Source organism: Danio aesculapii, chromosome 17 (assembly GCF_903798145.1).
Source record: "Danio aesculapii chromosome 17, fDanAes4.1, whole genome shotgun sequence".
NCBI lineage: Eukaryota > Metazoa > Chordata > Actinopteri > Cypriniformes > Danionidae > Danio > Danio aesculapii.
Window position 1 is genome coordinate 5,314,486 of NC_079451.1, and position 16,875 is coordinate 5,331,360.

Here is a 16,875-nt window from a genome sequence, read left to right on the forward strand (position 1 = left end):
ACCTTTAAGCAGAAAACGGCGTGTTTTACTATAGATTTTAGAGCTAGGGCGCAGCCATCTTGGAATGTCGCTGTGTCTGACATCACGGGGTTGGTTGAGTTCCCTTCGCTGAACAGAAACAATGGAAGTAAAGGAGACTGTAAAGCCTAATTTAACCCAATGCGTGAAGTTGTGGATGTGGAGCTGCTGCAAATACAAGCATCAGATGTGTGTCTAATATAAAAGTATAGATATTAATTCTATTTTTCTTTTTTTCCCTTTTATTTACCGATCATTTGATGCGCTTTGATTCACTCTCTGTATTACGCTGCCTGACAGCCTGTCTGGGTTTCCACCATGATTGTAACAGACTGAACACAGAGACTGGACTGCCTAATTTAACCCAATGCATGAAATTGTGGACAAACATCACAGAGCTGGTGAAAATACAAGCATTTAAGTGTCTTCAGTTGTGTATTTTTCATTTGTTAATACTGTTCGCTTGATGCACTGTGATCCTCTCACGCTGCTCCAGCGCTACCTGACGAGGGTATTTACATTCAGACTAATGCAACAATTAAAATGAAACATGACTGCACACTTTACTAAGTCAAATCTGTGTGGGTTATGTCAAGACATATTCCCTTATCAAGTCAATCAACTCGACCTCTCAACATGTATGAAGGAAAAAACGATGCCATAAGAAACACAGCGCCAATCTCAGTTTGGTTTTTAACACAAGCAGAGGTGTGGGAGGTTAGCAGTGAAAAGTGAAAGTACCTGTCCCCATTACGTCAGTAGTGATTCACTCTCTATATTATGCTGCCTGACTGCCTGCGGTTTCAACTAAATCTGGTGCTGACGTGGTGGGGGCAGGTACTTTCACTTTCATCCCCCCGATGCTTGTATTTGCAGCACCTCCATGTCAACAACTTCAAGCATTGGGTTAAATTAGGCTTTGCAGTCTCCTTTACTTCTATTGTTTCTGTTCAGCGAAGGGAACTCAACCAACCCCGTGACATTAGCCACAGCGACATTCCAAGATGGCTGTGCCCTAGCTCTATAATCTATAGGAAAACACACCGTTTTCTGCTAAATGCTTACATTAATCGAGTTTGTTTCATATATTTTCATTAAAGTGGACTCCAATGTACAAAATAAGGTAAACTTGACTGAGTGCTTCATTTCCCTTTTAATGCAGTGGGGTCTGAACATCGCACTGTGAGTGAATTAAAAAAGAAATGGTCCGATGTAAAGGTGTAAAATGATGTAAAATTTTGTATTGTCTATTCAGGCTAAGTGCGAATAGCACACCTCGATAGAATGAGCTAGTTGAGTGATTCCCACCTATCACCGTGTGATTGATGGAGACAACATAACTAAAGAGAGAGGTTAACAGTAGCGTGAGTGGCGAAGCTCGTAAAATGCATGGCAACATGTTTTGACACCACCGCTCATGAACCCGGTTCAAATCCAACGTCTGATGAAATTCTTATTTTCCACCAACTACAAATCAGATTTTGCGTACTCTTCATCACGAGAAAGACAAGTAGGAATCATTAATAAGTGTGTATTTTATATTAAGCGCATTTGAACATCACATATTATTTGCACATTTATTGAATGGAAATGTTTCCGGTTCACGTATGCAAATTCATCTTCAGATGGTGCCTTGTGCGTGCAGTAGGTCGCTCCGATTGCATTGGGAAAACCAGCGATCGCTGCAAATTGAGCTTTAATGTTTGGCTGGTCAACTGTAAGGTATGGAAACCTTATATACCTGCTAGGCATGCGGGTGATCTCGTCCCATACAGCTGCCATTGCACGGCTCAAAGGTACTTTGTAGTGTGCAATTTAACATAATTGCCTCTAGGAGTCGCCAATGGAAATAAAACAAACACACACAAGAAATGCACGTACGCCAGACATGAATTTGGCGTGGACCAACGCTCATTCTCACGTTCATTTCACCGTTAGTAAATCTAAACGTGAGTGTGAAATCTGGTGTACGCAAAGTTTTTGTGCGTACGCAGCGTTGATACATGAGGCCACAGGTATTTCACTGCATAATGAAAAAAATCTGTAAAAACAATACAGACAATTACCTGTAATACTTTTTTTTTTCTCAGTGCTGCTAATATTACATTTATAACTATATATATATATATATATTTATAACATATATTATAACAGTATATATATATTTCCATATTATTATTTTTTTCTATAATATTTAACTCTTATCAAAAACACTAATAGCCTCTGCAATATAATGCTTTTAAAACAATAGCGATCAGGTTTCTGTGCTGTAGCCCATGTTGCCCAGAGATGGTCATTTAAAAGCACTCTAGCGGTCTCACACACTGATCTCGACCACACTTTAATAGCTACCCATGAAAGCTGATTTCTGTTTACTATTGATTCTCCCCTAATAGTCATTTGGAATGATTAAAGAGTATACGTGCACCTTGGGCTTCACCCAGGCCCTGTTAAGCAATGGTCGAAGCACACATTTTATTGCTTTCCACAAAAGCTTGAGTGACCTGTCACAGATCTCAACCCACCAGGCATGTTATAGTTCACAAAACAAACTCCCTATTCTCTTTGTCCAATTTAGCTTTTTTGTTAATTAGGCATGGTTTACAATGTACGACGCTAGATGGAATAATCAAGGTCAAAACCCATTTTAAAAAGCCTGTCCCTTCTGCTATTTGAACTGCAATGCATAAATATATTCACAAAGTTTAGAAAGTATATATCTGTGGCAGTCTTTTTTTTTACATGAAAGAGCTTAAATCACTATTGATTTATTTGGTTCAAATCTAAATCTTAGTGTGGATACATATATATACAAATATATATATATATATATATATATATATATATATATATATATATATATATATATATATATATATATATATATGACGTGTTGAAAGTACTGAGAAATTGTACAGTATAAGTTTCTCAATTAATGGAAAAAGTTTATGTTGGAAAAAAAGTAAAAGAGTTGTCACATTTACATTTTCTGAAGTATATATGAATAATAATAATACTAGAAAAAAAATAGTTTTCCTTTTTTGGGAAAGTCTAGAGTTGAGAGTTTCTTACTAAATTGACCTTAATACATACAGTGTGCACATTAAGACTTTAAATTTGAAACCCTTAAATATATTAATTGAATGAATGAATGAATGAATGAATGAACAAGCTTGTATTGTTGTCCGTGTCAATTATATAGTTGATTTGCTTGCACTAATTGGTATATTTGTTCCAAACAGTCTTTCAGTTTATTGCTTTATTTACAGTCTGTTGTCGATTATTGTCTTTGTACTAAATGCAGAGCATTGTTTTTGTCTCCATTATGTGGGAATTAAGCTAGGAACAGAGTTTCAATTCTCTTTGCCTACCTAAACATGACAGTTGGATGCTTGAATACAATTGGAATTAATTATATTCCTGTTAAATATAGTTGGACAGTTCTACGACACAATTCTAACAACATTAGCATTTTGGACATTTTTTAACACAACAATGGTATATTAAGGGTCCTGAAAGCACAAACTGGGTTTACATCTCTTTTTTTGGGAAAATTATACCATTATCTTATCAAATTTGTAAAAATGGTGTCATCAAGATAATGAATATATATATATATATATATATATATATATATATATATATATATATATATATATATATATATATATATATATATATATATATATGTTAATATTACATGGCTTCCAATATATGTTTTCCCGGATTAAAACAGCTAAAACTAATAGCACAGACTTAACCGAGTACTTAGAATCATCTCGACAATCAGTCAGTGTGTTTACATGAGCACCAATAATCCAATTTTAAAGAATCTACCATGTACACAGTGGTTTTTGATTACCCTAATCCAAGTCCTGATTGAAATGAACAATGTCATGTCACATTATTAAAGTGCAGTATATAGTAAACACCCCAATCAAACTATTACTGTCGTATGTGATTTTCACCACATTTTGCGACATGGTAGTCTATACACACATGGCTTTTTGACACTATTTTCTACACCTATTGAGTTAGTGAAGGACCACAGACATGCGGAGGTTTTTTCCCAAATGGCATGTGGTCTCATATTCCATTAAAACAAGACTCTTCCGGCAGTTCATACTCACATCAAATGTCTCGTTTATCATGGGGGGCATGCATGAAATGTTTCAGAATAAAGGTGAGAGTGCCAAACTTCAGTTAATGTTGACAAATAAAAAATGAAACACCCGAAATTGCATTCCAGAGGAAATGAGGAAAGCGTGATGAAGCTCTATTGATCTATGTGCTTTAACATGTAAAATGAGATTATGAAAGGAACATTCAATAAGCAACTCATGTAAACACCCTAATCATAGTATTGCCTCATTCAGATTACGGCAAAATACTTGATTACTTATGTCCATGTAAACTGAGTCACTAAATACGCTCAGTATTATATACTGTTGATCTGTATTTATTAGCCTGTCTGTTTTTACCCATGTTTTTGACAGTTTGATGCCATTTTATGAGTGAATATTATAGGTTAGTGTATGCTCCTTTCAGCCTTGTTGGTTTCTGTCAGCTTTGCATTTAATTCAAGAATAAATGAACTATTATGGCTCAGAACAATGTCTTGTATCTTTTTATTTATTTATTTTTTAATGTTTTAAATGTTTCAAATGTTTCTGTATATAAATGAAGTCATTTTGTGTTCAATAAATTTACTTAAAGTTAACAATCCAGTTAATAAAAGATAATAATCATAATCCAGAGGATTTTTGATGACATCATTTTACCATTGACAGGCATTTCAATATATGCACACATTTTGATGAATTATTTTAAGTAATGCAATGATAAAAAAAAAAAAAACTACAAAAAGAAAATTCGTTTTCCAGCCATTCTGAACATTATGTTTACCAGCATATGCCATTAATTGCTCCATAACTGAGGCTACAAGGTTATAGCAGAGTTATAGAATAATGCACAGTTTGTATATATGCAGTTATTTATATATTTGTGGTATTTGTGCAGATATAAATAGTGCATGTGGTAAAGAAACCCACAGCGGTTCTTGATCCCCAAATTAGCTTAGACAAGCAGTGCTCCACAAACAAATGATCTGTGTCAGCAATATCTGTGCAGGTGTGTAATGAAGGACGATTAGAATAAGCAAACAACAGAAACTAATTAAGGCAGATTACTGTGTAAAGGCCAGAGCATTTTGTGATAAAGTATTCATACATGAAATACTGCAATGCACTAGTAAAACTCAATTTTTAATGCAATGCAGATTAAAAGTTTATGCAATGTATATTAAAACGAAAATTAGAGGATAATTTATCATTTTAAAATGTGTTTGAGTTTATTAAATGAAAAACAAAGGTAAACAAACAAAAAAAAATAGGAAATTAAATGTTCATTCATTTTTATCAAATCAGATATTATATACAGTGTCATAGGTGAAACTGTCAGTAATACTTTCTTAAAGGGGTGTTCACATGACACACCGTGAATATGATTGACATATTATGCTTTCTTATGATAACTACCAATAAGTGTCATTCGCTTATTTCCTTCAAATGTAAATGTGACACTGTTTGTGATAATTTTATGACAACTTGACATAAAGACAAAGATGGGTTATAATGTATTTGTTTATCGTGACATCTTCACATTACCTAAACAACATAACTTGTCATAAATCCGTCATAAACATGATTGCAATGAAGCCATTATAATTATGTCATGAATATGATAACAGTGTCAATAACGTGATTGGTTTGGATTTCTTGAAACAGGAATTACATTCTCAACACTCTAAGTTCGTTTGGCAAAACAGACTTACAGTTCAGCATGGCACTATAACTCACTTGCACTCATGTGTTCAACTAAATTGAACAGACTATTGTGCATGTGATACAACAAACTGACGCTGACACATTTTGGAGTGTCCAAAATCTATCCACTGAGAATCAACAATCAGTTTAGATCAACTAGATCTAGTTACTTGAAAATTGTGCTACATGTAGGCTACCTGTATGTAGCGAATTAGCTCAAAGTGAAGATTAATTTGAACAGGGCTTCAAAAGAATTGACTTTCTAAATACAAACAAACGAATCATCCAGCGATCGTTACAACTGACAGTTGACTTCAATTGCGGCTATTGCTATCAAAAATAAACCACAAAAATTTCAATTTAACCTTTCAATGGTCTCTTGAGGGTTACATTTAATTTACACCAATTCAGTGGTAATCTGGAGGCGTTACTTACGTTCCTTTTTTTGATGGGAAGAACTCCCTCTGTTGAGCGGGAGTTCCCATGTGGTTAGCTGGTGGTCGGCTCTTTGTCCTGTGAGATTTGGGGTGGGGTAGAATCTCACCCTCAAGTTGTTGAGTCGGGAAAAGGACTAGTCGTGTTGACTTCTGGTTTTGCGGTGAACTAAACTTAACTAGGCTCTCAACAGAAAAGAGGCATTGGAGATGGGAATGTCTAAGCTGTGCGGTTAACCCATTTTTGCCAGGGTCCATGCCTGCTCCCTGGAGTTCTTTGGATGTTCTCTGGGGTTCTCCTGGGGTGCGGCCTTAGTCACCAGCTTTTATACAAGTGGTCTTGTAACACCCTCGAGAGCTGAGCTGACCAATGGGAAAGCTAACTCTCCTGAGGCATGCCCTATAGTCCTTTGTTGTGAAGCATGGTGATTTGCAGATGCATTCTGGGTGAATGTTTAAAGTTTCTTAAAATGTTAATATGTTGCACACGTATTAAGATAAAATGTGAACTATAATTCAGTACACCAACCTAGCTTTGCAGGGACATCAAACATGAACTATCTATGATCTGGTTTAACTGTGGCAGTGTAAAACACTGACTGCAGGAATATTAAAACCATGGTAAGACTTTATTTTGAAGGTCCCTATTGCACATTTTGTTGACTAAAAGTTGCATTGCAGCTACATGCCAATTACTTCTCATTTGAGTATTAGTAGATTGTCTGCTTAATATCTTAAGAAAGTTAAGAAACTTTGCAAGTGCATGTCCACTTACACTAACCCTAATCCTAAACTAACAGTCTACTTATAATCTACTGAGAATTAGTTGGCATGTAGATGCAATGTAATTTAAATTGAACAAAAAGTGTTAAAGGGACCATCAAAATAAAGTGATACCAAAACCATGCTATTAATGCATAAGCAAGAGACTTGTTGCAAAACACCTGATTACAGATAAAGAGAAAATAATGCTTAAAGCATCAGTCTTGAGTCATAAGCAAGGAGCAATCATTTGTGTTGTAATACCTCATCTTACACACTGACCATCCAGTATTTTCTGGGTAGGAGAGGTTGATGGTGTATCATTTGTGGAATAAATCCAAATAATTATGTGTCTGATCGGCCACATTCGTTACATGTACTTAATCATTTGCAAAGATGTACTTAGACATTTGCAATTTGATGAAATGAATGAGAAAATTAATTCTGTTGTGAACAACTGGCAAGTGGTTTAGAGGTTTGTCCATGTTGTTCTGAGAAAGTAATTCCTGTTTCAAGAAATGAGCAAAACCATTGGAGAAAACCTGTAATAACTACAGAAAAACAAACTAAATTTGTCATAAAATTGTCATTAAATATTAATAAGTGAAGTTTATTTATTAACTAATTTCGAGAGGATCATGTGCTTGTGATTGCTTGTGGCTGGTCCCGCATTATTCATATGATTCACCAATCAGACTATTCCTAAGCCACTATAAATACCCAACACAATCTCACGGCAATTCGTAACTTTTTGATTTAGTGGCTAATTCGTACGAATTCGTATGATCTAATTCATACAATTTAGTACGATTTGCTCATCCACCAATGACGGTTGGGTTTAGGGGTGGGGTTAGGTGCCACGCCTCCTTTTTAAAATCGTACAATTTCGTACGACTGAACTCAGTCACTAAACTGTCAAAACGTAAAATACTTATGTTTTCCTGAGAGATCAGGCTGAAATACCCTAAGTTCCATATAACAGCCATCTTCGTTTTGAAGAAACCCCCCTTCCACCCCTACTCCTCCTCCTTTCCTAGATGGGTGGCATGGTGGCCCAGTGGTTGGCACTGTTGCCTCACAGCAAAAACGTCTCTGGTTCTAGTCTTTACCAAGCAAGCCAACGTTTTTGTGCGGAGTTTACACATTCTCCCCATTCTCCTCATTCTCACGTGCCTTTGCCCAGGGTTCCCCAGTTTCCTCCCACCATCCAAAAACATGCAACTTAAGTTAATTGACTAATCCAAATCGGCACCATAGATATACTCCTAGTAAGTAGTTATCTCTTAGGAGCAATCACTATCTGTTCATTGGCTACTACAGCAGGGAAGTTCTCAAGATCTACCTGAGTTCAAACTCCCCTCTCGCCTTGCAAACGGGAGGGAGCCCCGGGCTCGAGGATCTTATGAGCTCAGGGCTCTCTCCCGGGACAGCAATGCAAACAAGCTTTATAATCAATCATCAATTTATAATCAATCAAACAATTTTAAAGTGGATTGACACTTTACTGAGAAATTTTAATGACAAATTCTATTTGTTTCATTGAAAAAAAAAAGAAAATTCTGAAATTAAAGACAATGGCCGGTTATGATGTATTTGTTTATGTCAAGTTGCCAAGACAATGGCATCTCAAACAATATCACCTTTGCATTTAAAGTGACAAAAACTGATTGAATGACCAAAATCATAAGCATTCATTAAATCTCAGTCATTTCCATGATACGTGTGATTCCATGATTATAAAGATGTCATGAAAGTCTTAAGACCCCCGTTATAGTGTTACCAACTGTTCTTTTATATTCTCAAATTTCTATGTGTGAGGTTTTATAAAACTGCCACTGGATAAAATCTAACCTAAGACAAAGAGTGTATAAAATGTTCCACAGACAAAGATAAAGCCTCCATCGCACAGAGCTTAACTCGTTCAGACATATTCTGACATTACAGTATGTTTTCAAAGACATTTGACAGCGAACTCTACTTTGTTTCTTTTCTGCAGAACGTCCCTCATCATCCACAAGCTCGAGAAATCCCACCGTCGCTCCCAAATACTGGAACTTTTCTTGGATAGCGGAGGACGAGCTGACTTTCCCTGAGGATCCTGTATCAACTTCAGGTAAGTCGACTGGCATCAGTATCATAAAAGCTTCCTGAACTCTACGGTCAAACACAAAGGCGGTCCCCTTTCAGGATGTGATGTGTGTAGGCAGTTGGTTGTCAGTCTGCATAAACGTCCGTTTCTCATTCCCCAAACACTCCCGGAGCTTTTTGACTGCCTGGTCTTGAACTTGCAGTTAGAATCAAGCTGTAAGGATTACAAATGATGTAACAAGCCGCAACTAAAAGGGTGTTTTAAAGAAGATAGGCAAGAAAGTCTATCAGGATTATGCACTCAGTGACTTTAGAATGTACCGTTAAGATGCATTCAAAGATTCTCTATAGTGCATAAATCCTGTTGCTGTCTAAATTGCTCACAAGTGTAATTTGCAATGGATGACTTACTTGCACTGCATTACATGATCATCTATATATATATATATATATATATATATATATATATATATATATATATATATATATATATATATATATATATATATATATATATATATATATATACACACACAGTTTAGACAGAGTAATTGTGAATTAGTATCCCCCGTTTTTTTCCCCTCTATTTCTGTTTAGCAGAGATTTTTTCAACACATTTCTAAACATAATAGTTTTAATAACTCATCTCTAATAGCTAATTTATTTTATCTTTGCCATGATGACAGTAAACAATATTTTACTAGATAATTTTCAAGACACTTCTTTACAGCTTGACCTTAAAATGGTTCATAAAAAAATAGAAACATTTGTTTTATTTCGGCTAAAATGAAAACAAAGACTTTCTGCAGAAGAAAAAATATTATATATATATATATATATATATATATATATATATATATATATATATATATATATATATATATATATATATATATATATATACGTATATATTTTATAGCTGAGTAAACATATACGATCATATTTGATGCAGTCAAGTAGGAAAGCAATACGGTATGTGGTTGTAAATCTCATCTAATGGTCATGGGAAGTAGATTAGATGAAGGGAATAAATGTGTAAAAATAAACAGAAATCACCAATCCAAATCTATTCTGCCATCCAATCCATATTTATTTATTTGTGGGTTCATGTACATGTAATTAAAATTCAGTAAGATTACCAGCTGTTTGTAAACCTTGACTGAGAACAAATGAATAAACACAAATAAACACAAAAAACAAATAAATAAATAAATAAATAAACAAATAAATAAATACACAAAACAAGCAACAAACAGACAAACCATTTTAACCAGTTTTTAACAAACCAGTTTAATTAAATTAGATAATACAAAAAAAATATTATTGTTATTATTATTATTATTATTATTATTATTATTATTATTATTATTATTATTATTATTATTATTATTGTTGTTATATTAATAATAACAATAGTAACTTATTTTCAATATATATATATATATATATATATATATATATATATATATATATATATATATATATATATATATATATATATATATATTTTTTTTTTTATTAATTAATTAATTTATTTATTCATTTATTGGTTTTATGTAGATTTAATTAAAATTCAGTAAGATTGCCAAACGTTTGTGAGCCTTGACTGAGAACAAAGGAATGAACACACACATAATAATTAAATAAATAAATAGAAACAACCAAGCAATATTTAGTAGATTATTATTATTATTAGTAGTAGTAGTAGTAGTAGTAGCAGTAGTAGTAGTATTGAAATATAAAAATAATTTAAAATATAAATTATAAAAATAATGTTGTTTGTTTGTTTGGGGGCAGCATATTAGTGCACAGACAACTTGTACATTATCTAAAGATTACTGCCTCTTTTTTAAATGTAAATTAATCTAACACATATTTCATATTTGTATTTTTTGTAGATGTTTGGTTAGAGAAGCAACGTTTGTAGGTTTTCCTATTAAATGTTGTGCCGTGTGTGACCTCCATGTCAACAATCCATCATGTAGGGTTGCGTTCCCCCCCAGACAGTTGTAGTGTGAGAAGAAAAGCAATCAAGCAACTTAGAACATTGTGCAATGTGTACCCAACATTACCTGTCACTACACTGGTTTCTGATGGACTGGCCATCAATCCAGTTTCCCAGCCTCCGGGCTTTACTTCACTATTCTTTACATAGAACAAGCTGTTTAATGGAAGGAAGACTGAGTGGATGCTGTTTTTATGGGGCGCACCAACACAATCTCACTGCAATTCGTAACTTTTTGATTTAGTGGCTAATTTGTACGAATTTGTACGATCTAATTCATACAATTTAGTACGATTTGCTCATACCCCAATGACGGTTGGGTTTAGGGGCGGGGTTAGGTGCCACGCCTCCTTTTTAAAATCGTACGACTGAACTCGTACAAATTCCTACGAAATAGCCACTAAACTGACAAAACGTAAAATACTTACGTTTTCTCATGAGATCAGGCTGGGCGCACATGTCATTATTCCCTGATGTTTTGATTAATTGATTGATTGATTGATTGATTGATTGATATTTTTAACCACTATTAGTTAATACAATTCCACCTTGGATATTGTGTGTTTGTTAAATAAATGCTTTCAAACTGAATTGGAAACTGTACTTTCAAAAGTAACTTTCCCCAACACTTCATACTATTACAGGGACTCAGAAACAATTTGCAATTAATTTAGTGATCTTTAAAATATATTCTCCTTCTTTTTTCGTTGGACCTCTAATCTTTATTTTTTGAAAATTATTTTATAATTTGTTAATATGTTATGTTTCTACATTTTAATCCAACATTTGATCTGAAGTTCTAAATAACGTCATACATATGGGTATATGTAACACGGGGAGTGACAGAGACAACTGAAGTTTAGGATCCACGTGCAGGTTTATTCAAAGTCAGGGAATGATGGTCAACACAGGTGCAAACAGATGTATAAAGGCAGTCCAGAATCGTGGTCAAAGGTATCAGGCGAGAGGTCAGAAGGCAGGCGGCAGACAAGGAGAAAAGTAAACAAGGCAAAGATCAAAACACGGAGGAACAAGACTAAGGGAAACGCGTTGTAATGTCACTATACAGTTAAACAAGACTCGGCAATGGAAGTGAGAGTGTGTGTGGTTTAAATGGTGTTTGCAATCAGTCCAGAAGCTGCAACAGCTGTGAGAGTCCAATCAGTGGAAATGGGGAAGCGTGTGTGTGTGTGTGTGTGTGTGTGTGTGTGTGTGTGTGCGAATGGAGTGCATGTATGAATATGTAGTCCATGAATGGCGGATTTGTAGTCCATGTGTGTGAGATCCAGCGATCTGGGAGTATGATCGCTGGTGATCGTGACAGAATATTTCTGAGTACAAGCATAACATGTTTTAAAAAAAGAAATAGTCCCTTACATGTGGTCAGTATGTATAAGCTATTATTTGATTGAATTTACAGAAATGGTACTATATATTTATTAGGATATTAGATGAGTTGTTTCTTGTTGTGTCGAAGCACCCAGCCCTATCATAGTAATGCAATACAATAAGCAAGGGTTTTTACATTTGTTTCCATGACTTAATGAATCTAAATCCACAAATCACCAGTAAGAGATTCAATAAAAGTCTTCAGGGCCTTGTTCAGATCAGCGAGAGAGGGTGAATGGCCTTGTCAGATATCCCAAAAGACTCAGACAACAATGAAAGTCTTTCAACAGCCAGAGTTTATGTCAGAGGTCATACCGTCTGCCATAATTTAATGGTTTCGTTGCCAAAAGCTGTCACAAATGCCTGCTTATGCAACACTTCTTCCTATCCGCTGTTGCCCTCAAATCTCAGTCCCGCTCGTGTTTAATTCAGTATGATTGACGTGGAGATTGAAGCTGGAGTGGCTGTTGCTTGAGCCCTCACAGCCTGGATAATTAGCGTCCCTCTACTGGCTGTGTTCTCCTTGATTTATGTTTGGCACCGGAAAAGCTGACAACATTCACAATCCATCGATATGATTCAGACAGTGAGGAGGTCTGGGTTTTTAGGGTCTGATTGACAGTATTAACAACAGCAGAAGCTGAAAGAAGAAGTGCTATCTTAATTTGAAGTTTCTTTTGGAAACATATTTCTCACTCAACCTGCAGAAATGTTCACAAAACAAACAAACAAACAAAAATTTGTGTCATTGATTTGAACCAATCAAAAGCACTTTTGAAATTTGGGAGCCACATACAGTATCTGATTAGTGGATTTCTCATCATTTCAACCATGGTTTAGATCAGGGGTGCCCAAACTTTTTTTTGTATAAAGTGCCAAAAAAACAAATATCATTGATAGCCGTGGGCCGAAGATGAATACCAAACAATTTAACATTAAAATTGCCATTGGCAATTTCCAAATTCATTTCATAATATTGAAAAATAAATAGAAAAAAAATACTTTGAATCGTATTAACTATACTTTTTAAAATAATAACTTATTGCAATATAAACCCAAACAATCACATTTATAACACAGTGGAGTTCAGAGCTGTCAAGCTGAGTCTGCCTTTGCTTTGATTCACTCACCAAAGTCTCTGCATTGTCCTCTATCTGTCGTAAGTATATTTTAAACAAAATCTGATTTATTTACACTATTTACATTAAAACTTTTTTTTTTTTGTAGCTCAACAATAAAACAAACAAATATAAGGTTACATAAAATTTGAAATGACAATCTCTAAACCATTCTCAGATAGTATGGTGGGCCAAATAAACGTTACCATGGGCCAACTTTGTCCTGCGGGCCCTAGTTTGGGCATCTCTGCTTCAGATAAAACTCTTTTCATTTCCATTTATTAATTTAGCAGACACTTTTATTGAAAAAACATATATATATATATATATATATATATATATATATATATATATATATATATATATATATATATATATGTATATATATATATATATATATATATATATATATATATATATATATATATATATATATATATATATATACATATATATATACATATATATACACACACATAAATACATAGATAAATGCATATACATATATATACATACATACATACATACATACATACATACTGTACATACATACATACACACATATATACATATACACATACATACATATATACATACATATGTTGCTGGCTGTATGTGGGCGAAGTAATACACAAAGGTGAAGAGTGAAGAGGCCATTGTGTGCTGTTACTGGCAAAATATTGCACGGCTTTCAGCCAATCAGATTCAAGAACTAGATAGAACTGTTATATAAGTAAATATATATATACACACACACATATATATATATATATATATATATATATATATATATATATATATATATATATATATATATATATATATATATATATATATATATATATATATATATATATATATATATATACACACATATACATATATATGCACACATTATAATTATAGCTTTGTTGTTGTTTAAACATACACCGAGAAAACATAATAACAAAATAAATGTAAATGCCTTCAGTCAACATCACACAAGGTCATCAAAGTCAAAAAAAAAAAAAAAAAAAACATGTTTTAGTGACATCATGCTATCTGGTATATTAAAAAGAAAGTCTCCTGAGGGTACACAAGTCATGCATATCGGTTTATGAAGCCTGACATTGCCAACTTTGATCTAATCTGTCAAGCAAAGCAGTTGCTCGTTCTTGAGTTCACAAATGAAGACGATGCCGCTCTGATGTCACAATGATGTCAACGCTTCCACTCCCACTGCTCAAAAAAAATCACCTCAATCTTCACGCCGAAATCATTTTGATTCGACCCAGATAGCTGAGCACAACATGGCCCCGACTGTAATGGGGTCCGCAAATCTCCAATCTTCTCCCGGCAGCAGAAATTTGCAAATTAATTCAAATAGGCCATTAGGAGAATCAGGCACGTCGGCTCAGCTGAGCCCTATATTTTCTAGCAAAAGGAGTAAAAAAAAAAGAGTAGTTTCCATATGAAGGTGAATGACGTGCGCCACTACCGGCAAAATGATGGATTGCAATGTTTTCAGAGCATCTGTTGCATGCTGGTGTTAATACAAGCACAGAAAGTGTGATACAGTGGGGGGGCTTGGCTGAACACTGCCATCACCCAGAACTCCCAGCACTTCAAATCGAGATTGATCCCCCACTCCATGGCCATGACACCAGGACTAATACTCTCTCTTGTTTTGCTGTGGTTCTCTGCCAAAACAAGCCCCTGGCACAGCTGGCATGTGTGTGTGCCAGGAGACTGGCAGCTCTTGTCCAGTGGAGAGAAGGCTGTGAATAAGATGAAACAAACGGGTGTTTTAGCACACCTGAGGTCAGCAGTTTCAGTCTGGAATGACAAAGTGTTGTTTCGACTGAGAGATACTAATATTAGTTAATATATACATAAATAAATCAAATGTCAGTTTGTATACAGAACAGAAGTATTACATATTGATTGGTCAGTTCTTTTTGGAATATATGCAGTTGTACTGGGATTCAGGACTGGATCCAGAACTTAATTAACTAGGAAGTCCCATCGAATTAATAATAATTCCTTACATTTATATAGCGCTTTTCTGGACACTCAAAGCGCTTTACACATTGGGGGGAATCTCCTCATCCACCACCAGTGTGCAGCATCCACCTGGATGACACAACGGCAGCCATATTGCGCCAGACCGCACACCAGCTTATTGGTGGATAGGATACGAGCGATGACCATATGGGTATGGTTAGGAGGCCATGGTGGACAGAGGCCATTGGGCAAATTTGGCTTGAATTTATTAAATTAAAATTTTAATTTTAATGATCACATAGAGTCAGGACCTCAGTTTAACATCTCATCTGAAAGACGGCACTAACTGGGCAGTGTAGAATCCCCATCAATACACTGGGGCGTTAGCACCCACACAGACCGCAGGTTGAGCATGCCCTGCTTGCCTCACTAACATCACTTCCGGCAGCAACCTAGCTTTCCCATTCATCAACAGTTGATCCATTTGCTTGGAAGGTGGCTAAGAAATAGTTTATTTTCTTGACCTTCAGTTTATTGGATGATTGTCTTGGCAAACCGCTCAACATTTCTTAAAGTGAACCACTTTTCTAAAAATTCCCAGTAAAAGGGTGAGAGTTAGGGTTAGACTCAGACTCTTGCTCTGAGGCAGGAAACTGCTAAATCACCATGCTTCACATTTTCTGGTGCACTTTTATTTTCTCTAAACAATATGTTCCGTTCTACTGTGTGGAAGACGCAATGCTTCTTCACCAATGTGTTTCAGTAACACTTTATTTTGGTGGTCTGCTTTGGATTTTGCATTTAGGTAACTTTGCCAATACATGTCATTAGATTGAAGATTACATCTTCTAATGCTTTATTTTGACAGTCCCTCTCATTCTATTTACTATACGCAACTTTGTAATTAAATCTCAGGTAACCCTAATCCCATTTACTAATACCCTACTGAAAGTTCACACACAATTGCAAAGTTATACTGTAAGGGAATATACTGTACATACCAGTGAACATCTGGATGTGAAAATAAGAAATTTAGGACATAATGTGTTGTGTTTATAAAGAAAACCTACCCAAAATCGCCATGTTTAGATTATTATTATTATTATTATTATTATTATTATTATTATTATTATTATTATTATTGTTATTATTATTATTATTATTATTATTATTATTATTATTATTATTATTATTATGTGTCTGTTCAAACACGCACCCAAAACCCATTGCATGTACAGAATCCATTTGAGAAA

At 34.7% G+C, this 16,875-nt stretch overlaps 1 protein-coding gene across 1 annotated transcript in view; it reads left to right on the forward strand.

Annotated features, from left to right (window-relative positions):
* Positions 1–16,875, forward strand: part of alk (ALK receptor tyrosine kinase) — an 860,900-nt gene that overhangs the window by 358,967 nt on the left and 485,058 nt on the right. Inside the window, exon 2 of the mRNA XM_056477460.1 lies at positions 9,036–9,152. Within this exon, the coding sequence (XP_056333435.1) occupies positions 9,036–9,152 (117 nt within the window). The remainder of the gene's footprint in view (positions 1–9,035; positions 9,153–16,875) is intronic.